This window comes from Oncorhynchus gorbuscha, linkage group LG08, assembly GCF_021184085.1.
Source record: "Oncorhynchus gorbuscha isolate QuinsamMale2020 ecotype Even-year linkage group LG08, OgorEven_v1.0, whole genome shotgun sequence".
Classification (NCBI taxonomy): domain Eukaryota; kingdom Metazoa; phylum Chordata; class Actinopteri; order Salmoniformes; family Salmonidae; genus Oncorhynchus; species Oncorhynchus gorbuscha.
This window is the reverse complement of record NC_060180.1, coordinates 53984587-54010927: the sequence shown is the minus strand read 5'-3', so window position 1 is coordinate 54010927 and position 26341 is coordinate 53984587. Positions and strand designations below refer to the sequence as shown.

The following is a 26341-nucleotide window of genomic DNA, read 5'->3' as shown; positions in this document are numbered from 1 at the left end:
TGGCATTAATTCAATTGAGTCTTTTTGAGGGCATCACCTCAGGCTATTCACTCACCAGAGGGGCCAAGAGATAACTCCCGGCACTTGTCTGACAGCAAGCAATTTTTATCACCATTAACTACTTTAATACTTCATTAACAATTAATTAAATCAAGTCTTTGAGGAATTATGTCTTAAAAGTAAGATCAAGAATAAAGACCATGTTCATTTTCAGAATTACCTGTATTCACCAAGTACTGTACATTTACGCATACCCAGAATTTGCTTCATTGTGAAGGTGCTGCCAGCAATAGACAATATACAAACAAAATAGACAAGTCCACATAAACATCATACAGCATATACAGTATCGGTACAGTAAACATAACACTGGAGTTTAGGCTGATCGCAGTGGGAATATATATCTATATAAACAGAGGGATTTACACAGTGCATATACAGCGTTGTGAGGAAGACCAGAGGTGTACATAATGAAAATGAAGTATAGTGCAGATTGGTATTTGAGGTCATTGATGACAAGGTGCAGTAATCGTCCCAATGCAGTCACTTAATCCCCATGAGCCTGGTTGATGAGGGCCACAGCAGGGAAGAAACTGTTCAGGGGGAGGGCGGTATTGGTCATGATTGGCCTAACCTGTCTGCCAGAGTGGAGTCTTTGAAAGATGGGGGGTCTGGAATGGGCAGGGTAGGAAATTATCGTACCTGCATGCTTCCTAGTCCTGGAGCTCTGCAGGTCCTTGATGGTGGGCAAGTGACAGCCTACGAACTTCTCCGCAGACCGAACAATGCGCTGCAGTTTGCACTTGCAGCACGCAGACCCAAACCAGATGGTGATAGAAGAGATGAGGATTGACAATGATGGACGTATAGATCCGAACCAGAAGAGTTTGTCCAAGAGTTTGTTTCCTCAGCTGTCGCAGACAGTACATCCTCGGTCGAGCCTTCTTGGTCACCACTGTGATGTTGTCCTCCCAGTTGAGGCTGAGAGATGATGGTCCCCAGGAATTTAAATATGACTTGGCTGTGCTGACAGCTGAGCAATCAATCTCGAAAGGGGAGATGGTGGAGGGGGGGGCATTTCCTGAAGTGTACCACCATCTCCACGGTTTTGACTATGTCGAGTTCTAGGTCGTTGCGACTGCACCAGGCCACCAACCTTTCTACTTGGATGACCAGGTTTACGTCATCAGCAAACTTTAGTGTTTTGACAGATGGGTCGTTGGAGGTGCAGTCATTGGAGTAGAGGGTGGAGAGCATGCAACCCTGTGCTGACAGGGATTCTGAAATATGTTGTCCCATCTTAATGTGCGGTGTCCTGTTGGTCAGGAAGTCAGTGATCCACGAGCAATTGGGAGTCCGATACGTTCAGCTGGGGGAGTTTTGCTGTAGCAAGTCCAGGATGACTGTGTTGAAGGCTGAGCTAAAGTCCACAAACAATATCCTCTTGCATGTCCTTGGGACAGCGTCGTCTACACAGATCTATTGGCTCTGTAGACGAAGGAGGGTGTAGATGGTGGTTTTGAGATGGGACAGGAAGAGATGCTCAAAGGTTTTCATGATGACCGAGGTGAGCGATGCAGCACTGTAGTCATTCAGGCTGACTGAATATGTCAGTGAAAACAGGGAAAGCTGGTCAGTGCAGTGGTTTTGGTAGTCAGTGCTGTTTGGTTCAATACATGAAACGAACAAACTCCGCTTCTAGTTTTGCGATTGTAAATTTGCCACTGACATAAGAGTTTCAGCGCTGTGCCATGAATATCTAAAGAGGTATATTTGTGAGAAAGCAAAGAAATCTAAGATTCATTTTGACAACAAACTTCTGATTTTATTCCAAAAGTGTTGAATAATTGCTAGAAACCTTAATACAATTTTTAAAAATTAAAACCAATCCATAATTTAAACATTCAGTACACAAAAATAACATCAATTTATGTATGCATTATTAGCGATTGTTACAAAAACCTACAAAACAACGATTATCTATTCACAGGGTACAAAATCTTGCAAAATATCAAGAGCAGTGTGACTGTACAGCAGTGTGACTGTACATTGCAACTTGTTTCAGTCGTCTTCATTGTTTCCTCCGGTACAGGACCTCAGTCAATGGAAAAATGCACTTCACTAAAACCCTCATCTTCACCGGACTTCTTCTAGTCTTCTCCTCCTTGGTCTTTGCCATCATGTGAATTTATTTGTGAGATTGTTAAGGAAAGTGGTGAGCAGGGCTTTAAATATAGAATCCTTAATGGCTACATGCATTTTTTGACTTGTAAATTAAAGATATCTATTCTTGAAGAATAGAACTTACAAATGACTCATGAGGTTAGTTCAACTGTCGTACCTCAGAAAGCAAAATATACACTTGTTTTACTCTAATGGTAAATAAAATACTAAAATCACAAGGAATTCAGTAAAACATTTGTTAAATTTAAGAAATCCGTTCCCAAGTATTCCCACAAACAAACAAAAAGGCGTATGTGATCATGCCAATATAATCAAAGTATGATATTATTGTATTTGAAAAAACACTCTTTTTGGGATTAGTTGTTGTCAATTTGCAGTCTACAAATTATAATTGTTTTCTGTCCCCCCAGACAAAAATCGTCCCGCAGCTGAATCTAGTGACCTACCCCTGCCGTATAACCTCAAAACATGGTTAAAATGATCATTTTGACCTCATGGAGGGTCAGTCCTGAAATTGAAGGTGGTAACATTTTACCAGGCCCATCACTCAGCAGAGGTGGGGTGGACACTTTGTTATGGTTTCAATTAATCACAATAAGAATCATTACAATCAATTGACACTCTTGTTTTTGGCTGTGCTTGGTGGAATCCGAAAGGCAATCCCCTGTAAAGCATGAAAAACACAGAATCTCACTGCTGATAGGTACTTATCACAGTGGGAGACTGTTCCTTCTCTTGCATTTAAAAGGATATGATTCATAATCCAAGTTCTGTGTCAATACTCCAGTCAATATAAACTCAGCATTGTGAACATCTGTAAGGAAGAAACAGGGGAGACAAGAGGCAGGTTTAGCCTCGAGTCAAAACAGGATGCCATAACAATCAGCCATATTCATAGCACATGTCCACATTGACAGGTTCCTCTTACCAATGTTCTTCAAGAAGTACTCTCTACATAGATGAAGATCATTCTCACAGGATATCAGAATGATCTCAGGAAGGTTCTGAAAATAACAGAAAACATTCCATGAGTTCAGTAATAGAAGATCACCTCCGTCATTCTTCAAGTACAGTTATAACAGTTATGTGACTACATGGAGATGACCAGTACCTTATTCTGCTTGTGCTCCATTATTTTGCGGAAGGAGGGCTGCTTGGGAAGCACCTTGCCTCCTGCGCTCTCTATGATGGCTTTCATAGTGGTAAGGCTGGGACAGATCCCAGGGGTAATATAGAAATATTTGCCCTAGGGAGGGAGAAGAAAACAGAAGATGTTTAATTGGGAATCTAATGCATCCAATCAGACAAATGGACTCTTTATCACAATCTGACTCAACAGAACAATTAAATATTTCCAAATATCCACACATGGGTGTCCACTAACCAGGCAGATGGATATTGGGGATAGATTCCACAAGTGTATGGGATCACTAACCTTGAAGAGTGGTGCAGCGTGGGCCCTCTTCAGTGACTCTTCCAGACTGAAGCCGAACAGCACCTCTGCTTCTGCATCTTTTAGCATGTAGTTCTGCTCATCTGAATGAACAAACACACACATACTCTAAAGCCAAACAGACTCCCTCTAAGAACATACACACAAAAAGGATGACCTCTCAACAGTATCCTGCAACATGGAACTCCCTCCCACAGATCGCTTATTTAATAACTGAATGCCAACTTAAAACAAGAATCCTTAGTTGCTACATACATTTTTGGACGTTATGATATGTACCCATTGATTCTTCAACAACATAACTTATAAATGCCTTATGCGCTTAGGTGAATTATCATATAGCCTTAAAACATGGTTAAAACTATATTTGTCCTTGCATCAATAGCTCAGTCTGCGAATTTGAGAGTGGTTACATTTCTTCAGGCATATCCCTCAGCTTTTTTTACTAAAGCAGAGGCGGGGTGACCACTTTGTCATTGTTTCGATTAAGGATTCTCGCTTTAAAGTACCAACAAACTTCTGGCTCTTCCAGCTCTCTTCTAACCACTCAGGGGTGACGATGTGCTCGACAATGGACATCGCCGTGAGGAACTTCACAGTCCTCGTCACCTTGTTGGCCACCAGATGGGTGCACTTTTGAGCACTCTTTGCGATCTCCCCCCCCCAAGGTTGTGCAGCCTCTGAACAGACAGAAAGGGACATTGGATGCATTGTTAGTGGCAGAGTGATGCGAATCGGATGTGAGCCTGTAAAAACTTTTACCTAAATATCGGTGATTGATATTCTTGCCAACAGTAATTCACAACAAAGGCTGTTTCCTGCAGACTCTTGCTCAGCTGTGCACAAACATAGAAATAACAATTACCTTCATGAATTGTTGGACCTGTGTTGGCTCAAAGCCAGTGAAGAAAATGTACGGTGTGGATTCTGTTGGAAGCTTCTTGGTTGGGGCTTCGATCTCCTCAAGTCTACAATTGAGAGAATATTTGGGTCATTGGGAGATAAACTTTGAGTTGTATCTGTCATGACTGTCCTGTGAGGATCCGAATGGGTCAGATCAGCTTGGCAATGGCTGACAGTAACCAGACCTTCTCCCACCCACAGAGGGGGGAGGAGGGAGCTGCCGCCGGGGTGACGGCTCACACCCTGTCTTAAATTAAAGGAGAGGAGATCTAGAGGCTCCCTCGCCAGTATTGACCAAAGGATTGTCTTTGTTAACAGACTTTCCCCGACGAAACTAACACGTTCAAAAAGTGAATAGTGGAAAAATATTTGTAACACAAGAATGTGGGGAATGGTCAGTGGTGATCTATAGAAAACTAATGTCATATGGGTTGATATTTTGTAATGTCATTAAAATGTTATAAAGGAAATAACAGTACATGTGCGAAGTCTCCATCCTTTACGTTGTATATGAAATAAGACCTGAATGCAATTTTAGGAGTCATGAGATCATTATTCTCCTATAAAATTTTGCACAGCCACGCCCCGAGTGAGGTCAGAAAGCGTCAGCCTGACAGAACCGTCCCCTTCGACTAGTGTACATAAAAGGATTGGTAAGGAAATTAACATTTAGGCAAGAGAGGCGTGTAGCTGCAGCACACGTCCAAAGTGGTCGAACTCTGAATATCAACACGATTTGGAGAAGAAAACTCCCCTCTCAGACAATTACTGGTACAGCTAATTAGCTGTCCTAAGAAAGGTATCTAGAAAAGCGAATTTAAGTGGGACCACTCTACTACTCTTCTCAAATCACTGTAGTACACTACTCTCATCACCCAATGGGAACCCGTCGACACGGCTGGCTAGCCTACCTTCCAAGGGGCATCTTCCAGAGTGAACAACAGTAGGAGGAGGAGACCCCTTTTGGACAATCAGAGCCTTACAAGCGTGCCGCTGAAAGGCCCATCACCCTTCCTAGGGAGGGCTGGTTCCGACAAGAGATCCACAGCGAACGAAGGCATTCACACGTGAATACATTCATGATTTCTTCCCCCATCGGACGGCAGTTCGTGTACAAAGTATATGATTACTGTGAGAAAAGTTTCTCAAATGTATCAACGGTAAGAGTTAATCTTTTCTCTCTCGCTCTCCATGTCGTTGTGTAACAAGCCGTCATATGTTGTGTCAGTCCGCTAGGGACCTTTTCCTAATGTATTAAGTGTGTAAGTTATCCTGTGTAATCATTTAGTTAATTTGGGAGATGGTGACCCTTTAAACAACCACTCTCGTGGTGCCCCAAATTCCTAATGAGTTAATTGTTACATGATTAATTTAAATCGGATAACAATTAAAACAGTTAGTTGATTAAATAGATAACAGTCATAAGATCAATGAAAGTCACATATCCCTATATACAAAGATGTATTTTTAGAAACAAATATTATTACAAACAAATTCTGCAGATTGTCTAACTCATCTTTATACCATGCTACACACCACTGAAAACTAGGGTGATGGAGTCTCACCGTGGTTTCTTATTTGGATGCTGGGAGTTCGACTCAGACGGTTTCTGCTTTTGTTGCAACTGCAATGCCGCCAACGCGTCAGGCGAAACCTTCACAGGAGCCCGCCAAGCACCTAAAATTAAGTCCAAAAGGAGAAAAAGTAATTATATTCACACCTATGTTTAACAGATGGCTGTCCAGCTTAACAAAACCTTCCATTTCAAGTCCCCTTGCCCCCACTGTAAGACTTCTGAATCCTGTACCCAGTAGGTTTTGAACCAGATGCTGGTTGGGGATGAGTGGTTCCTGCAGGTTGAAGTTGGAGTATCTGCTGTGCTGGACCTGCCGGAGGACTTCAAAGTTCCCCAGGAGAATGTCACAGAGCCACTGGGCATTGACGCAGGGGATCCTCCACTCCTTGGCCTTCTCATACTTCAGACCACTGGGCCTAATGAGACAGGGAGGGAGAAAGGGTTAATAGATGGGTTTAATAAAGTAGAGTAAAACGGACATGATTACAAGCATTAACACACACATTAATTAAACCTGACACCCATCCACACAAACATGAATACGTCAATGACTTGATTTTGCCAAACAACATTTACATGCCATTCATAATAGGTGAGAACATATCAAGGTCATCTCTTACTCTTTACAGATGAGCACAGTGTTACTACGACAGAGGTAGCCTGTGTATCTGGCTCCTGCCAGGTAGGCCATCAGTTTCAGGTCGTCGCGTTCTGAGTCCACAAAGCCAGTTACGGAGATGATCTGAGGAATGATAGCAATGTCAATGACTTAGTATAGAAGCTAAGCTATAACGCCATTTATGAGTCATAGGCTTGCAAGTCTAGTCATTACCTCATGATACACCAAAGCATAATGTATCCTTGTACCATTGTTTCAAATTAAAAACATACGACTGCAACCCATGTTAGATGTTTTTAACGGGGTGCGATAAAAAGGAAGTGATGCATACGTGTTGTGAGCAGGGCTTGGCTCCTGGTGGGAAGGCGAAGGGAAGGTGTAGGGTTCTGTGAGGAGGAACCATCTTCTTTTTCTTCAGGATGGTGTTCAGCCAGTGGGCAGTGACACAGCGCCTCCCCTCTCGTAGGGCCTGAGGTACAGCAACAAGAGATTACATTTAAAACCTAATCTAACTGACATACACACAAACAGATTTTGGCCTTCAAGCAGGCCTTTTAATTTTTTATTTAACTAGGCAAGTCAGTTAAGAACAAATTCTTATTTACAATGACGGCCTACCCCGGACGACGCTGGGCCAATTGTTTGCCGCGCTATGGGACTCCCTATCACGGCCGGATGTGATAGTGACACCTCTTGCACTGAGATGCAATGCCTTAGACCGCTGCGCCACTCGGGAGCCCTTTAGCTGAGATGAAAAAAGATTTAGTGATGCTTACCTGGACATACATGCTGCTGACTTGAGTTTCACAGAGCAGGTGAGTGCAGCGGTTGCTGAGAGAGGAGTCCACAATTCCACCATAGGCCTGGATAATCTGTGATTGACAAAATACAACTCAGCAATGCAAGGGGCAAAATAGTAGTTGAACAAATGCAGTTATAATGCTGTTTGCTCAGATACAAGATAAGGCCGTGAAAAGACTGAAAGTCTCTCTCTTACTCTCTTCCACGTGACTAGGAGCTGCTTGTCTGCCATCTGCTCTGGGTAGTCAGCGATAGCAAACACACAGCCCACCAAGAAGCCATCTTCTGGAACTACAGCAGCAAATAGAAAGATGATTGGTTAGTCAAAAAAATCAAAATCACAACCATGAAAAACATAATGATGATCATTGGCTGTATTTCATCCGATCACAATTGTTTCATGTATTTTTATGTATTTTTCTAATAGATTTTTTTTGTAATGAACTGAAACAGAAGGTGAAACTGACTGATATCTATGTCAGTAAGAGTGAACTTACTCTCTTGGCCTGGCTCGTGGCCAAACAACTGGTGCACTTGAGGAAGCTGAGGCTGTAGTGACCCTTGCTGCTGCTGGCTCGGATGCTGCTGCAGCGACTGCTGCTGGCTCTGGAGATGCTGCTGCTGTTGTTGAAGCTGCTGCATGTGCTGCTGCTGCATCTGTTGCTGCAGGAAATGCTGCTGCTGTTGGAGGTGTTGTTGATGGAGTTGCTGCTGCTGGTTCTGCTGCTGTTGGAGCTGTAACTGGAGCCTGTGCTGCTGGAACTGCTGTAACTGCTGTTGTAAAGCATGCTGCTGCTGCTGTTGTTGGAGCTGCTGCTGCTGTATGGGCGGCCGGGGGAGCTGCTGTGGTCGCAGTTGTTGCTGCGAGAATGCACGTGGCGGTTGCTGTTGTTGTTGTTGCTGGGGGAAGATCTGTTGTTGGTGGATCTGCTGTTGGTGCGGCTGCTTCTGCTGGATGAACTGATGGGCCGGTTGTTGTGATAACTGAGGAGGGAAACCTGGCTGAGGAACCTGCGGTTGCTGTTGCTGCTGGTGGTGCAACTGCATGAGTTGCTGTGGTGGAATATGCTGCAGCATGGGGTGCTGTTGCTGTGGCAGCTGCTGAGGTGGGTGTTGTTGTGGCTGTTGGGGGACCTGGTGGGGCTGCTGCTGCAGTAACTGCTGCTGTGCTTCGACTGTGAGCTGCTGCTGGCCTTGGGACTTCACTTGGTTGAACAGGAGCGGGTTGGGTTGGGTGTTGGGCTGGCCCTGGTTCGTTTGCTGCTGCTCCAATGTCTTCGTTGAGGCAGAGAGACTCTGTAGGATCCGTGGTAAGAAACCAAACAATTTACATTTTAGCACTGCTTTTAGAAATGGACTAGGAAATATTGACATCCAAGTATTTTATACCACTAAAGCAAAAAGAAATCAAGCAAGAAATAAAGCTTTTGAGCACATTAAAGGACAATATTCTTACATGTGCAACGTTGGAGGGTCTGGTGGTCTGCTGGATGTCAGAGTTGTTGGTAATGTTCCGTAGCGTCCTGGCCGCTGGGCTCCAGCCTGCCATGCCCTCTGGCCTCTCTGCCCCCGGCTGGGCACCACTGGGTCCCAGGGCAGCCCGGGTGTCTGGTGGCCCTGCACTGCCCGGCACAGGGGGCACGCTGGCACAGAGGTTGATCAGGCCAGAGTCCTTCCCTGGCTGCAGTCTGCGTTTGGGACCCGGGGGTGGCCCGGTAATCTCTACTGGGGTCCAGTTCAGGTTCCGTTCCTCCTTCTCTGTGGAAGAGTCATCCGAGTCATCGAACATGAGCTCATCTCTTCGCTCGGCTTTGGGCGAGGTCCCTCCTCGGCCACTAGCAGGGGAGTCGTCTCTTGAGGAGGAGCTGGATCTCCGGGACCTGGGGCCTGGGCGCCTGCGGCCTGGAGGGCTGTAGCTGCCCTCGGAGAGCGACTCATACTCACTCTCCTCATCCTCTTCCACCTCCTGGTAGGTCAACCGGGGGTGGTACAGAGCCTCGTCCTTCCGGCTCTTGTCCAACGCCGAGTGTGTGATCCACTCCGGCGTGACGATTTTGATGCTGCTGTGCTTCAGGGCGACCTCATACTTTTCCTGGAACACACAATTTACACCATGGATCTACAGACATACACTTCCAGTGTACAATATTTTACTGTGTAACTTACTGCAAAATTGGTGTTGTGGTGTCATCTGACCAACACAGTATTGCTATCAATATTGCAGATGTCAAGATGAATCGTTTTATTAGAATACAACCTGAAGTAATAAAGATGTGTTGTGTCCAGTGGTTAAGCAAGGACTAGACAACCCACAGACAAGCTCTACCTCCTGGTGCCTGAGCACAAAGACAGCAGTAAAACAAGCCAAAGCAAGGCTAATAAAATATCCAACACAAGGAAGGCTTCAGCAGGTGCCTCAAAATATCCTAAAAATACCAACATGCAGACATTCTTTCTCAAAAGACTTTTCAATTCACCAATTTGTCCATGTGCTCCATGTTTTCACCCCTATATTTGCCTTTGAGTCAGGGGAGCATTGGAATTGTTTTACATGAAAAAAAAAAAACTTATTCCATAACACAAGAATGTCAAAGCAACTTTTTATGGCTCTTATAGAATTGAAAAATAATTACCCCTTTTGGCTCTGGAACAATCAAATGAGTGCATTTCTTGTTTAGGTTGAGTTGACAGTCACCGCCATAAAAAGTGATCAAGGCCCAAAGAGTGTTGAGATCTTCTCGTAGCTAAACAAAGAAATGCATGAGAAAGATGTTAACATTCTATAAAATACTCATCCTATAAATCCATAAACCATTTCATAGATATGTGCACAATAGTTAAAAGGTAATATGTAAAGGCACATACCTTTGGCAGACATGCCGTGACACCGAAGAATATTTGTCCCGACTCTGGGGAGAATCCTGTAACTCTGTATTATCTTTTGTCAAGGAAGTCATTCAACTCAAGTGTTAGGCTATTCGTTCAGCTTAAGTGTCAGAATATCAAATCAGAAAGACAAATCAATTGCTCGTAAAAAGAAAGGTTACGGTAGCAGGTCTCCACATCTTACGGACAAAGTCACCCAAGACGGCTGAAAAACAAAGAAAACAGAGTTTAATGGTTGAACTGTTCCTCTTCCCTTCGCACCAACAAGGCTACAGGTTTGTTAGTGAATTGACTATATAAAAGGGATCTACAATTCACACCCATACCTTGACAACTGGAAGGTCAAAGACTTCTCGTGACTCCCCAACCTCTGGGTTATCCCCATCCTCTGCTATGATGTGTGTAGCCAAGGCATTGTATGAGACCTCTTTTCCTTTCCCCGCTTTTAGGAGCTGGACAACCTATAGTGCACATGAAATCACACCAATGAAACAAAACAGAACACCTGGGGTCGATTGCACCAGTTATAGGCACATCATATGTCCATGTGTAAAATCCTGTCTCAAACCAAAGTGTGATAATGTAAGCCAGTAGGTTTCCAAGATGTTATTCATAAATCATGGGGTGGCCTGAAATGGACATTATCAATAGAAGATACTGTTGATTGCAGCTGTATTAGTAAATGACACAAAAAAAAAATTGCAAACAAAAGCGCAATCGAGAAACAATTACATTTTTCAAGACGTAATTTATTTTTAATATACCCTATGTACACGATTGATCAAATTACAGGAGTTACTAGAGACTAAATTTAAGCAATTATTTGGCAGGAATTTAGAACTTGTAGCTCTACAATGGCGGGCATGTCCTCGCACATGCGCAATGTCAGGCGCACAATGCAGCAAGCGGACGATGGGCTCTCACCTCAATATATTGTCAATCCATCTCGTTCTATGGTAATCCATACACATACAATTCAAACATTAGGACATTTATGTGTTTTTGTCTTGCTAGCTAGCTTCATTGAATTGGATAACAAAGTCCCTAGAATGCCAGGGTAATGGTTAGCAAGCTAGGTAGCTATCAAAACTAGCTCGCTAGCATCCAGCTGGCTATGGTAGTTCGGTAACCTCATCTGGATCAATGACAACTACATATCTATTTGTAAATCGCAATAAATGCATTAATTCAAACGGCACATCCGCAAACTATTCGGGTTACAAATGATCAATTTGAGGTGAAATTGGAACAGTAGACTGGTCGTTAGCTTTTCGTTAAGCTAAACGGCTATCGGTAAACATTGGTTGGCTAACGTTAACTAGCTAACGTTGAGCTCTTCACCTTTTGGTCAATGTCCCCGACCACGTAGAATTTAACATCTTTGAATAGCTCTTCTGGGACCTTCGGTTCTTCGCCCGACATTACTATCCATAAAATGCTAATCGGTATATGTAAAACAAGATAACTAGCAAGTTAAAGGACATGAAAAAGTTATTCCACTGCAAATGTTCATCTCAAGGCAACACTAGCGCCAAATCTCACTGTGCGCGCGCCATGGACCGGAGGATGTGACGATGAGGGGAGTGTGACAGAATAACATTCTTGATTCAAAAGGGGCGCACAGGGACAACAATTAAGTTAACACATCACTGAGTACCACACTTCACATTTTCAAGCATGGGGGTGACTGCATGATGTTATGGGTATGCTTGTCACCGGCATGGACTAAGGGGTGTTTTATGATTTTAAAAAATAAACGAAAGAGAGCTAAGCACATGCAACATCCTAGAGGAAAACATGCTTCAGTCTGGTTTCCAACAGATACTGGGAGACAAATTCACCTTTCAGCAGCACAATAACCCAAAGCACAAGGCAACACTGGAGTTGCTTACCAAGATGACATTGAATCCCTTGAAAATCGATGGCTAATATTAGAAGCTTACCCAGAAAGTCACATAGCTGTCATCGCTGCCAAAGGTGATTATAACATGTATTGACTCGGGGTTAAACACTTATCTGATCAAGTGTTTTATTTAAATTTTTATTTTTTTACAAAAATCGTTGACACAAAACGACAATTAAATCCATTTTAATCTCACTTTGTAACACAACAAAATGTGGAAAAAGAAAAAGGCAGGCAGCTCCTAGACAGCGCTTGATGCAGATGTAGTGACGATGGCCTTTTATTTAGCCTAGCTGTGGCAGGGCAGGAAAAGAGCCATATTATCAGACTGTAAACAAAGACAGATCATAAGTGTGGACATGCAGAATGTTTTAAAGGCCTTCCCCCCCCCCGTGAATAAAATGTATATAAACGTACTATATTCATCTTTAAGGGTAATAATGTGTATGTAAGATTGTGACTGCTATCAGGCTAACATCTACTATAGGCAATGATGTAGTGCAAAACAATAGGTGGGTAAACTGTTGGGCAACAAAAAAGGTGGGTAAACTGTGTTAACTTGCATTTACCCTGCACTACACCACTGACTGTAGGACTGATAAAGACAGTTATTTTCTATAAAAAAGGTGAGTAAACTGTGTTTACTTGCATTTACCCTCCACTACACCACTGACTGTAAGACTGATAAAAAGTTATTTTCTATAAAAAAGGTGAGTAAACTATGTTTACTTGCGTTTACCCTCCACTACACCATTGACTGTAGGACTGATAAAGACAGTTATTTTCTATAAAAAAAGGTGAGTAAACTGTGTTTACTTGCATTTACCCTCCACTACACCACTGACTGTAGGACTGATAAAGACAATTATTTTCTATATTCTTGAGACCGTAACATGGTTTCCCTATATTTCAAACACGTGTAATTCACATTTTCAGAGATGTCTTCTACTCTGGAAATAATTCCTACACACAGTTCTTAGCTAATTGGCCTAATTACTTCATTAATTAGAAGGTGTCAAATTGAAGTCCTGTCAAACTGGCCACAGCGGGTGTGTATGAAATAGCCTATAGTTAAATAGCCATAGTGAATTATGGACATCTGTGTGAAAAGACCTCGACAAACTCTGAAATGCATCCAATTAAATCTGTAATGGGATCACTTAATTGACAGCTACATTACATATGAAAATGTGACCTTGTGACCTCAGAGTTAGAATTTGACGTCCTTTATCTGAAGTGTTTGACAAGGTGAAGCAGTTTGATTAAAGTAAATTTTACCCATGCGAGCATATTGTCTTTCTCCTTTACAGGTATAGCATGCTCAAGAGGATTATATTAATCAAGCATGACTATTGAGGTAAGTACCTGTTCAATTGCAAGCACATCATGTCAGTTCATAAATGAAGTGTAGTGAGCATTATGGCTCTATGATTTCATGACAGGGAGTCCATCTTGAAGCAACAGCTAACATGCTGTTCCGAGGTCCTTGGAAACATTTTGGACAGTGAAAATGTTTCATATTTTCGACATCAGAAACATCTGATCATTCATAGAGCACATAAACAAACCCAATTGTTGGGCCACTGATTCTCTGGTTCCATAGATTACTTTCTATGAGGGAAATTTGGGTGAACTATCCATTTAAATAATCTGTCTTCTTCGTATTCACAATGTTTTTCCCAGGACTACAACAAGCTGCCACTAAGCATCACAAGTAGACCTTGTAGTCTATATTTTATTTGAGTTTTTAATTTTAATTACACTGATACGTCTATTTTCTCACTAACAGGTCTGCCACCAGGCTCACCAGCAGCAACCATCCAGTATCAGTCCCTTCCCTTCTGAGGCAGCTTCTTATACAGTCCTGGTGGGGTACTGACAGTCAGCCTTCCGCCCAGAAATTTCTGGGAGCAGGGCCAACATTTCCTCTCTGGATCAACTCCATGGTAACGGTTCTGTTTCTTATACGAGCTGTGCCTCAGGTCATGAAGATACGTGTGTATTCCATCCATGAATCATGGATCACATGTGGCCTATGTTGATCATTTTGTAATGACAATTATTAATTTTATGGACCTATTTACATAACAGATTGTTTGGACAATTACCATAAACCAGGTTTTTAGTTTAGCATGTTAACATGATTTTTAAAAAGTATCTGATATGCCAAAATGTTCTTTGATTACAGTTGGAAAATCAACTGAAAGAAATGTTATAAAATCCCATGTGTACCCCAAATATCTTAACCCAAATGCACCACTAGATGGCACTGTTTACGCTTTCTGTTTATATGCCGGCTGGTTATCAGAATAACTCTGGATAATGGAAAGCAGAGACCCCTGGTGGAAAGAGATATTATTACTTATTTTGCCCGTGAAAATAAATTCAATAACTACTTTCTTTTTGAAATCACAGAATCACTCACACAAACGCATATGCATTGTGCACACACTTCAAGGCACTTTCAAACATTTTCTAGGGCCAATAGGTCAAACCAACTTTTATGGTACAGCATAGGCTACCTATTGTTCATTTCAATATGGGGGTAACATAAATTAAATTATGGAACTATTCTCTGAAGAAAAAGTGAAATTATCAGGACTATTACATTTTGATAACATTCTGTTAATTGAAATCCTGAAAATGACCTGCTGGAGCAAAAAGGAAAGAGCCAACATGTCTAATAAAATATCCCTGGGGTCCATATACACTAGTACTTACATAGGGATTCAATCAGTGGTATCAGATTAATAAAAGGGAGCAACACATTTTTTAATTGGGGCATTGTTCCCTGATAATCTATCAGATCAATACTATTTGGTCGATGAAATAACACATCACTAAGGTACTGTCAAGGAGATAGCTTCTAAATGTTATTCTACATTAGGTCAAGGTCTTAAGTTATCAATGCATATTATGAGAAGTAATTGAAAACAAACATATGTTATCTCATAGTCAATTATAATGCTGGTTATTCAAGCCAGTTACACCAAGCACAACACAGTGGTCTCAGTCTTTCAAAAGTTCAATATTTCTAAGTCAATGCATTTCGTGACATGCGTATTTGAACGGAGTACAGTATAGGCTATTGTTGACCTCCATGCTGACAAATGATTAGTCCTCAGGACATAGATTATTTGTTAAATAATATTTAACATCAAGCAAATGCATTTACTGCACTTCGAATGAACCAATTTTGGCACCAAGGTTCAAACATTTCTGCTTTCCACCCATTTTCCTATTTCCTTGTCTCTAGCTCTGAGAGAGTGTGAAGCTCTTCATGAAGTATTCTTGACAAAATGCATTATAATGGGAGGCCAGGTATTTTATCAAATCAAATGTCTCATATGAGCCATAAAAAGATGTCACATAACAGTTGTGTGTATTGTAAATTCACTATTGAATGTACGTGCGTATTTCTACAGGGCTAAATTAGTGTCAAATGTGAGTTTACGGATTAAATCATCTTAGAATATTAGAATGTATTATTGTTTAACTTTCAATTATGATCAATGACTCAAACTTAATATACTGTATCATAGACTACTGAAGACAAGTAAAAGTAAATTCGTATTATGCACATGAGAACACAACCCTTGTCTGTAAATGGATCAAGACACTTTTGCTTAGCATTATCAAGTGGTCCTAAATTGCACGGCTGGTGTCAGTTAAATTCCATTAAATTAAAGATCCAAATCATTATATAGGCCTATAAGAATTGATCAAGTACTCTATTTCACTGAATTACGCCATAATGTCTTTACTGAACTGACCGAAATTAAAATGCAATGGACCAAAACCCTCTTTTGTCGCTGTAGCCTGGTAGTTGCTGCAACCACGGTACCCCAAAAAGCAGAGGAAAAGACTGGAGTGGAGTTGACTGGAGAAACCCAGACTGGCTCAGTTTCAAACACCTATTCAGATGGGATTTGTCCACGCCAGGGCGATGAGGGTGATGAACCAATAACCAGTAATTAAACCCCAAAAGCAATCGTCTCCTTGGCCTTTCAACGTCTCGTCACTGGTCAAGGAGACTTGGCCACTTTAAAGGAAAGTGCGGACAGTGGGACAGATCGATAATCTAGGCCCCTCAAACTCAACTCCGGACCTCGAAACCAGCTCCATTGCATTTTTTCATTGTTCCCCTTTAATCAAGGATTTGTTTAGACCTGGGACACCAGATATGTGCAATTAATTATCAGAACAGAAAACCAGCAAGCTCCGGACCTCTTAGGGTAAGAGATGAGTTCCTCTGATCTAGGCTATAAGTAGATAACCAGCATGTCCTAAACTAGTTTCACTCTATTTCTCCAATAAGTTACATGTTTATGGACAAATACATGTGTAAATGACACGTAGCCTATACCTATATTAAAATTACATCCTTGACAACAAGCAATTGAGTTTTGTAACGGATTTATTTTACCGTTATTCACGATTAATTTCCCTGGGATATGACATGATGTGATGTAACATCGTTGTACTTTAATGGGTTATATAAGGGAAAATCAACGAGGGGCTATGCGTTCTATGGAAAATAATATTGAACGACGTGTACGGTGTGTTCCACGACGCGCACCCCCACCCCACACCGGGTGAACGTTTTGTTTTTTTCCTTAGCACTACGCAGCTGATTCAAATAATCAAAGCTTGATGATGAGATGGCTATTTGATTCAGCTGTGTAGTGCTAGGGCAAAACAAAACAAAACGTGCACGGGAGGGGCCTAGGACCGACTTTGGGAAACCTTGGTCAACTGATCAAATGTGTCGGGAATATTTAGTTATTAGGCCTATACAGTATGTTAAACAGATCTACATACTCTAACCTAAAGGAAAACACAATGAAAGTTGGATATGTCCTGGCCAGAAAAACCTTATCAGAGTCGAGACCAGTGTGCCGCACAATTTTCACCAACAGCTTTCCAGACTAAATAGGAAGTGGTCAGTAGCCTAACCTTTATCCGCATCCTCGGGGACCCCCTTAGTGTTTTCTCCCTCCGTTTGTTTTTCAAAGGCCAACAGGAAGCAGCAGTATCCCACATGACCCCTGCATTGTTACAGAGCAGATATCACAGCCATTCAATAGAGCACATCTGTGTGCTGCTGATCTGAGACTATGATCTGTGAGCTGCAGCCAACGCTTTAGCGTTCATTCACAAATCCCTCTGACCCTCTAGCGTATAACCCTTTCTGAAGGGGAAGATAAACCAAATAGAAAGATACATTTACCCGAATAGAATGTTTTGGCTGGGCTAGGAGAGCTAGGATGGAAGTAACGAAAATGGGCATCAGGTAAGCCTAATAAATATGGCTGGAGATTATTCCGTTCAAATAGGCGAGACTAGCATTAGTAGACTCATAAGGCAATATTTTCCCAACTGTTTAGGCTAAGTCATGATGCAGAATTTGTATTTATTGAGTTGAATAATCATAATAACCTATACATAAAAGTGTTTAAGGAAAAGGTGCATAGAGGTTGGTTGAACTGCGATGTTTTAAATATGAGCAGTTAATTATCATTTTGAAAGAAATATGAGTTGGCCTAAGACCAAGACCAACTCTGTAAAGGGACGGATTACGCCTAATTGTATTTCTGTTTTACAGACAGATTTGCAGATTGTGAGAGTTGAGGATGTCACCATGAAGCACAGAAATGTCCATGAAATCTATTTCAATGGCTAATATTCACATCTCTGCACATTGGTTCATCTTTGCACTTCAATTGCAATATTAGGTTATATAAGATAAGGTTTTGGTCAATTATAAGGCATAGTCACCATTTCAGTAGGCTATCGAATCTGCATGAGCTTAATATAAAATAAACATTACACCCTTGTTGGGGTTTATTAATTAGCTAAAGTTACTGCTCAAAAGTGAAGTAAGTATTTGGACTTTTGACTGTAAATCCTCGGGAAAGCGTTTAATAAAAGGTAATTGAAGGGAGGATCTACTTTCTATCACCTGCCCTGATTTAAATGACGGAAAAGTAGGCTAGGCCTATAGAATGTCCTTCTAGGATCCTTGTTTTGTCTGAGAAGTTCAAAGCAGGTTAAACGACATTTCGAATAATGGAGTAGCCATAATACAGGCTCAACAAAACCCATCTGACATCTGCTTGGACCTCTGACAACTTCAAGCTGTCTTTTCGATTACAGGCTCCGACTTCACCAATGAGTTCTGGTAAATGTGCAACTAAGCATTGTAGAACAGCGTAAATCATTTCAAATAACGGCAACACGTCTGCGGCACATCAGTTTCAATTGGAACACGAATGCAGTATTCCCCCAAAAGTTTTTCAGCCAATTGGAATTTCCGTGTTTGCTTCGTCACATGTAGCCTATACCTCACCGTCCATGATAAAAGTGAGCGTTTCAAAAGCTGTTCATAAGCAAAGCACGTTGTCCTTTTAAGTGCTATTAAATGTTGCATTTAATGTTTGTTGCAGGTGTACTTTGCTTTAATACCTTAATCAATATGGCATCAATATGATAACATAGTCATAATATCACGACAGAAATACCCTGTATCACGACAGAAATACCCTGTATCACGACAGAAATACCCTAAACAAAACTAATCAAACATATGAGACACTAGGTCTACAAAACAATAGGCCAATATTTTGCTGAATTACATTTTTTTTTTTTGGGGGGGTAGAAATTATTCAAAACCTTTTATGATTTAATACAGCCATATAACGCCAAGATTTGACGCTATTTCGTGAACACATTTTTCCCCGCCTGTTTTTGATAGACCTATATGCAAAGGTATTCTATTCGTGATGTATAAACCCGTAACCTCTACATCCATCTATTAAGACAATGAAAAGGGGAAAATAGATCAGCTCAATCCAACTCAATATTCTCAAACAGCAGCCAGTTTTGGACATTTCATATTTTAAAAGTAGCAGTCGAAAACATATATTTTCGTATTAGTTGGACTTACAAGCACTCCCATCAAAACGCGACAGCCTTAGGTCATCATTATCAATAGGCTATTCTCGTGCATTATTTTTTGTACAGTAATCTTTTGCGGATCGTTGATAACATTTGGAGTAACTTCTGTCTTCTACATCCCCCAACTATAGGCCAACAAACACAAAATATGGATTCAGGTATATGACCTATTCCAACAATAGGCTACATCGAGTTTTTTGGTGATGCTATAGGCAATAGTTATCAAAAATAGAAAATAACGATGTGCTCAATACGGCTCTATTAGTATAACCTACTGCACACCTATAGTGCACCAATTTTGAAGCGCAAGATGCGCTCTTGTTAACAGGAGTTAATTTCGCTCGGCATATGTCGAAATGACCCACTTCGATTGTAGGCATATATGACAGTTAGACAGTATATAGACTGTCAAAAATGCCATGTGGGACTTTTGCAAATAATCATAAGATATAGTTATTTGGCCATATAGGATTTAGGTTTGTCTTTAAAAAATAATAACAGACACTGCTGAAACAAATTTGCATCCCACTTAAGAGAGAACGAGTTGGCCTATGTGGGCTAGCCTAGGCTATGCTGCTCTGCAAAATACCTCACCACAAACCTTGATTGAGCATTCATGATTATTCATTAGCCTATAGGCTATCCTGTTTGGGCTTATGGCTGCATTTTACCTAAAGACTGGACCTGAGGACATCACCCATGGCTTAGGCCACTGAGAGAAGACTGGGCTTCAATTCTTAACCGCAACATGTGAAATCACAGCATTGTGTTGCATCGCCAATATTTAAAGCGCCACGGTCCTTTTTAAGCGCAACCCAATTTTGGCTCATGAATGGACTTAAAGACCAAACAGATAGTCAGCGTCCACTAGGGCAACATTCTTTATGTAGAATTGTAGCCAATCAGTTAATTAGATAACCAGACACCAACGACGGATGACTATTATGCACCATCTTTGATTAGTCTACTTTGACACCATAGGCGAATATGAAATTCCCCATGTAATTTGAAATATAGGACTACTTCAAGTGCAATAGCCGAAAAAACGAGTAGCCTCGCAAGTGAACCACCCATCATGTGCACCTAGTCGGGAAACACCGCTGGGAACTTATTGGTAACGTTGGGGACTGCTAAAGCGTTTAGGGAGTGCTGGCTCATCCCTATATGTTTGGTAATCGTCCCCATCAATATGATGCAACTATTTTCAATTCGAAAAACATAGGCCTATTTGAGGTTTTCACACCCCACCCCCATTCGGGGATACCCCTTTTCATGAGCATGCCTAGTGCTCTTTGAACCGAGAAACCAACGAAATGATTTCTCTATAGCCTTACAAAAATCTCTGCAGAAAATACTTTGGTTTTGATTATTAAAAAATGACCTGGGATGGATGGCTTACTGAATCGGAAATAGTGTCCTACTTGTTTATGTTTTTTTAATACTAGAGTTTTGGGAATTGGAATATGGGTGCTGTCAAGTGTAGAGTCATCGGTCATGTGGTAACATTTCAGGAACTCTATTGGTCCAAGGCACGTGTCTTGGATACCGGACGGCAACGTCACTGGGGGGACTCGTAGCCTATTAAAAATAAGAACCAAAATCCATAGTGGAAGTATTTCAGGAGCAGTTAGCACCTCTATCTACTCGTAGTTTAAAAGTTGAAGCATTAATGTTGGATTTGTCCTAAAAGGGAACCACTACAACTCAGCATTTTATATGGTAGGCTACTTCCTCAACAAATATCAACCATAGCCAGGCGGAGAAATACATTTTAAAGTATGTTTTTTCTTTGTGAAAAAGGCAAGAGGCGGATTTTCAGTAGGCCTACTACCACAACTAGATACTGAAACAAACTGAACTAGTTTTTATTTCCTATTCCGTTTTATTGAAAAACGCATTGGACGAGGAATAAACTAGAAACCTCATAAATTAATATTTATACTTTTGTGTGGGAGAGCGAGAAAAGTGCCACAATTGGACATTGAGTATTTCACTATGGAAGAAAATTCTAATGGCAATAGAGAGCATCAAGATTCAGGCGAAGAGTCCAACAGAGCTATTCTTCCTCTTCTCCAAGCACCTGGGAACCAGCAACCGCACCGGATCACCAACTTTTATATTGATAATATTTTACGACCAGACTTTGGACGGAGGAAAGATGGGACTTTTAATTATGATGAGAATCACCTCAATGGACGAGAGAATAGTCCTGGCCTTCCCCCAAAATCTGGGCAGTTCGGTGGGACGGTGTCAGGGGAAGGAACTTCGAATTCTCGTTCAGTCAGTGAGTTAAAAAAAGCAGATATTGTTGCAGATACGCTTCTCAAGCCCGGAGAAGAAATTGGAGATCAGTGCCTGAGCTCCGACTCGGAAAGTTCTCATGCCAATTCTGCACCTTCGTCGAAACCTATGCTCTGGCCAGCCTGGGTGTATTGTACAAGATATTCGGACCGACCATCATCAGGTAACGTCTAGTATTCTTATTGCCTTATTATCTAGTCCGAATATGAATACCACGAGCCATTGGATCGCTTGAGTGCAATATAAACTGACTTGGTGAACTAAATATGTCGAAAAATAAACCTGAAACCACATCCTGCAGCCACATAATACAAGGATTTAAAGTATCCCTTTGTGTAACATATTTTCAAGGCTTTGTCCTGAACTTTTAGGAAATTAATAAAATAATATTCTACATCTTTTTTTTAACCTGCCAATTAATGAAAAATATTCAGAATTTATCCATAACTACAGAATACCTCGATTATCCTAGGAATTCTGATTGGATAATATTGGCGGTTACAAACCAAATAGCCTATATATCAGGCTACTACAAGTACATTTTATTTTTACTGTTAGCCTATTATAAGTCTATTGTCACCATACAAATATTTGGCTAGTCATGCAATTATTATCAAGCTGACAATTCCAGTTGAGTTATAAAGAGAGAAAAAAAGAAAATGAAGAAGAAAAAATAGAAGTAAATCATTTTTGGAGAAAAAAAGGTTTGAATCTATCGAAATATTAAAAATATCGAAGTAGTAAACTTTCAAAGTAACTTTTAAAGCAGTAGTGAAACGTTTACACCATTGTTCCTCAGTAGTCTTTAGAAAAAAATGTAATTTGAATTTTGTTTACAATGGAGCGAGGCAAAAAGTGTATTCTGTCCACATGCAATATAATGAGTGCAATCAGACAATTAGAGTGCAACGTTTGGAGAAAATAACTGGGGAAAATATTAGGAATAAAACTTTAGCTACTTTTACTTCTCTCCTGATATATTTAGCCTGTAGTTGTCATAATATTCTCAAACTATTCTCATATTAGGTCTAGGCCTAGCTGCTGGTTGTGATTATTAATGTCAATCTTCCATTATGGCCTATAGCCGAATGTTTATTTTATTTATTTTTTCTTCAACTTCAGAAGTGTATCAGAGCAACTATTATAGTTGGCCATTTTCATTTAATTTCTAGTTACTAGTTAACATCGTTTATTAAACTTAGGAATTGTCATATTGCACAATTAATTTAGCTTTAGAAGCACTAACAAAGTTAATATTGTTAATATCCCATTGTCGTATAACATGTTGCCTATAGTCCCTATATTAAGCATAATGGATTGAATACATTAACTTCTCCGAACAATTCAAAAATAATAGGCAAACAAAATAACGTTTCATTATGCTACAAAACAAAAAACGTTCCCACTGTTTAAACTTAGTCTTAAATAGCATAGGCGTGCATTTCACGAAATAAACGGTATAAAAACCATTCCAGAAAACGGAGGGTATTTTGCAGTACGAAAAAAATATGCTTCAATGGAAGATGGGCCAATTGAGCATAATAATATTCAAATGCTATATTGTGAAGCCAATAAACGTGTTGCTGCGAATCGATCTCTTATTTGGTGTAGAACTAGCCTACTCCAAACAGCAGAGTTTCAAAAAATGTTTACAATATTCATTACACATTTATGAAAATGCAAGCTTCTAAATGTAGTTCCTATGGTAACAGTGAGAAAGGGGAGCCTAACCGCCTCCCTCCAACCCCACCCCAATCAACACCATCATCGTCTACTATGCACACTAAACCCCGCACCCTTTTAGAATAGGCTACACTAAATTATACTGACATTGAGGCCTATAGCTTATTGTGCCTATATTGGAAATGTGGCTCATATTAATACCAACACAATACTTATTCTACTAGCCTGCTACTAAAGGCCCATATGGCTTACCAGGCCTCCTTGGCTACTAGGCCTACAACTAGGCCTATTCTTGCATGTTACTAGGTTCTGATGATCATCATATTAATTAGTCTGACATTAGTGATCATGTTATTGAGGACGATGAAGGTATACTTTTTTTTCGTTTCAAAGTTTGGTCATTGAATGTATTCTAATCTACAGGGCCAAGATCTCGAAAACCAAAGAAGTCGACCACGACAACGACACCAAGCAAGGATGACAAGCGTCCAAGAACGGCCTTCACAGCAGAACAGCTCCAGAGACTAAAAACGGAGTTTCAGACTAATCGGTACCTGACCGAACAGAGAAGACAAAGTCTGGCACAAGAACTCGGCCTCAACGAATCTCAAATTAAAATCTGGTTTCAAAACAAGAGGGCCAAAATAAAGAAGGCTACTGGAAATAAAAACTCTTTAGCCTTGCACCTGATGGCACAAGGACTATACAATCATGCCACATCATCTAAGGATGAAAAATCAGACAGCGATTGAAGAAAAATAAACAATGCAATAAATAACTTTAAAGGGCCAGTGTACATAATACCAGCAGATATTTAAACATGAATGAGACAGGATTTTGCAATTTTCTGTAGCCTATATACAATATATAGGGACTAAACCATTTTGTGTTGTAACACTTGCCATGCACTCACTGAAACTTTAGAATGCTTCATCATCATTAAAGTTTGTTGGGTTTTTAGCAAGTTTTTTTTTTTTTTTGGTAGGCGTACTTGACTTTGTGGACACGTTTAACGAAATAATGAAAACAGGCTGAAGTCCAAAGATTTTTTTCTGCTGCATTTTGCAAACTGTGAATTTAAAAATAGCCTAAATTGTGTTTATCTATGATTTTAATTTTTATCACACTGTTTCGTTGTATTTTGATGTTTATGTTGAAAATACATTTGAGGTTCCTTTGTTTTGTGTAAAAAAAATACAGCCTTTCTGAGTTGATATGGAGGGACCATACGTATTGAAATTATGCGTATTATCTGATAAGAATGTCTTTTTATATTCGAATTCTGCATTAGCTAGGCTATAGTTCTCGTGAGCATTACATTTGAATTATTTCAGCAAAATAATTCCGCTTTGGGTAGGCCTAGACTACTTATAGGCTATTGATATGAGACAGATTTGATAAAAATAAATATATTCAACAGGCCTATACGTTACTTTAAACTTGACCCAAACTATAAAAATGAGTTGAGGCTTAAAAGGAATGTAACCTAACTTAACTTTTACTAAAGGACCTCTGTTGAAATAGATAGCATATTGTAAGAAAAACAAAAGAGTATTATATAAACCGAAATGTGTGTCTGGTATGCAAGCGCATAACACCAACTTCCATTGGTTAACAATGCTACGATGCAACCAACAGTTTAAGTCATGCGCGCTTAGCTCATATCCAATGGGTTTTAAATAGGGAGGAGTGGTGGATGGCAACAACTGGAATTGAACAGATATCCATTTTGAAATTATCATGGAAATGTAATCGTTTTGGGTCAGTTCCACTACCAACAAAATACATTTTTACCCCGGCTAAAATCAGGATTTCAGTGCCAAGTGAAGCCTATGCGGACTGTATGTCTTCATTTCAATCATTATAGTTTTATTAACAACTTCAGGGATGAAGTACCGTCAACGGGAGTCATATATAGGTTTACTGTACAAATAATGTAGGCAATAGATACGGTAAAGAGGTCAATCGAACTCGACCAAATCACTGGAATTGCCATGGAAACGATTAGGGGAAAGGGCAATGGGGTCAAGATCCCGAGTCTCATTGTCCCCCAGCAAAAGTAGCCTACATTTAGGCTATTGTTTATGTGTATTTCACACTATGTTGAGGTAAAACTCGGAGTATAATGCGTGTATGAATGTCAACCACAAACACATGTTCATGTAATCGTTACCAATCAACTGCATTACAGTTACAAACGAATTTGACTACCACCACCGATTGCTGAACGCTAGCTATGCTAACCAGTTTATACGAGCAGGAGTTAGCATTTAGCAGTCACTTCTTCTAAACCTGAAAAGGGACAACTTCTACATGTTATGCAGCGAAAACAGCCAAATATATCCAAAATCGGACTTAAGTAACCACATTGTGGGCCTGTTACAATATATGACGGATTTAAATAAAATTCACTTTGTTAGAGCAGATCTTTTGAATGTGCGCCAATCTGGTCTGCGTTCCATTGAATCCTTTACCGCACCTATCTATATCAAATAGTCCATGCGTTCTATAGTATGAAATCCATATTATTTGCAAATAACATAACATTCATATTTATGAACAATACTCATAGTCTACGTGGTCATGTTTCTCGAAAAGATACTTCTGGAATGTTTACATAACTTATTTATCTTGCAATACCTTGTTTTTGTGAATGAAACGTTTAGAGGCCTTTGCATGAAAGCTGCAATCTGCAATCTGTCACCTGTATATCATGTGAGACAAACGTTACTGTACCCATACCAAATTGTGGTCTTATGATGTGAATTTATCTTTCATTGTCAATATTAAAGTGTGTGTAAATTAAAATCCAAACTTAAAACACACTTTGCCTTAAAAGTTCCGTAAATGAACTTTTCTTATGAGTACACATTACATGTTTCTATCAGGAATGGGCTATTACCATTAGAGATGGTATACAACGTGAATTTACAACATCATTTTGAAACCTGTATAAAGAAGGACAAAGTTTTGGTTGTGCCCCCCCCCAAGTATTCTTTGATATCAGACAAATGTAAATAATTTGTATCATAACTGTGTATTTAACTGTACGTAAATAAACCACAAGAATACTAA

General features: G+C 40.3%; 2 protein-coding genes across 5 annotated transcripts; one reads left to right on the top strand and one right to left on the bottom strand.

Moving 5' to 3' along the window:
- Positions 1-1803: 1803 nt before the first annotated feature.
- On the bottom strand, positions 1804-11995 carry LOC124041832 (PAX-interacting protein 1-like). 3 transcript variants are annotated; one of them, XM_046359891.1, is made up of 20 exons: positions 11764-11995; positions 10749-10883; positions 10584-10627; positions 10402-10465; positions 10170-10280; positions 8993-9628; positions 8034-8832; positions 7733-7827; positions 7512-7607; positions 7067-7204; positions 6737-6858; positions 6348-6532; positions 6106-6217; positions 4503-4605; positions 4147-4315; positions 3620-3720; positions 3296-3430; positions 3113-3188; positions 2938-2998; positions 1804-2194 (listed from the first exon to the last, which is right to left on the bottom strand). In XM_046359891.1, the coding sequence occupies exons 1-20, from the start codon at positions 11842-11844 to the stop codon at positions 2179-2181; spliced, it is 3279 nt and encodes a 1092-aa protein (XP_046215847.1). In that variant the 5' UTR covers positions 11845-11995; the 3' UTR covers positions 1804-2178. The 3 variants fall into 3 exon arrangements, 1 of the variants encoding a protein (XP_046215847.1); XR_006839994.1 differs by lacking the exons at positions 1804-2194; positions 2938-2998; positions 3113-3188 and having other exon boundaries at positions 3382-3430; positions 3620-4317; XR_006839993.1 differs by lacking the exons at positions 1804-2194; positions 2938-2998; positions 3113-3188; positions 3296-3430 and having other exon boundaries at positions 4147-4317.
- On the top strand, positions 11307-26269 carry LOC124041833 (homeobox protein engrailed-2b-like). 2 transcript variants are annotated; one of them, XR_006839995.1, is made up of 4 exons: positions 11307-11378; positions 13636-13682; positions 14115-14271; positions 23690-23820. XR_006839995.1 is itself a non-coding variant. In XM_046359892.1 (2 exons), the coding sequence occupies exons 1-2, from the start codon at positions 21278-21280 to the stop codon at positions 24016-24018; spliced, it is 798 nt and encodes a 265-aa protein (XP_046215848.1). In that variant the 5' UTR covers positions 21232-21277; the 3' UTR covers positions 24019-26269. The 2 variants fall into 2 exon arrangements, 1 of the variants encoding a protein (XP_046215848.1); XM_046359892.1 differs by lacking the exons at positions 11307-11378; positions 13636-13682; positions 14115-14271 and adding an exon at positions 21232-21746 and having other exon boundaries at positions 23690-26269.
- Positions 26270-26341: the final 72 nt, after the last annotated feature.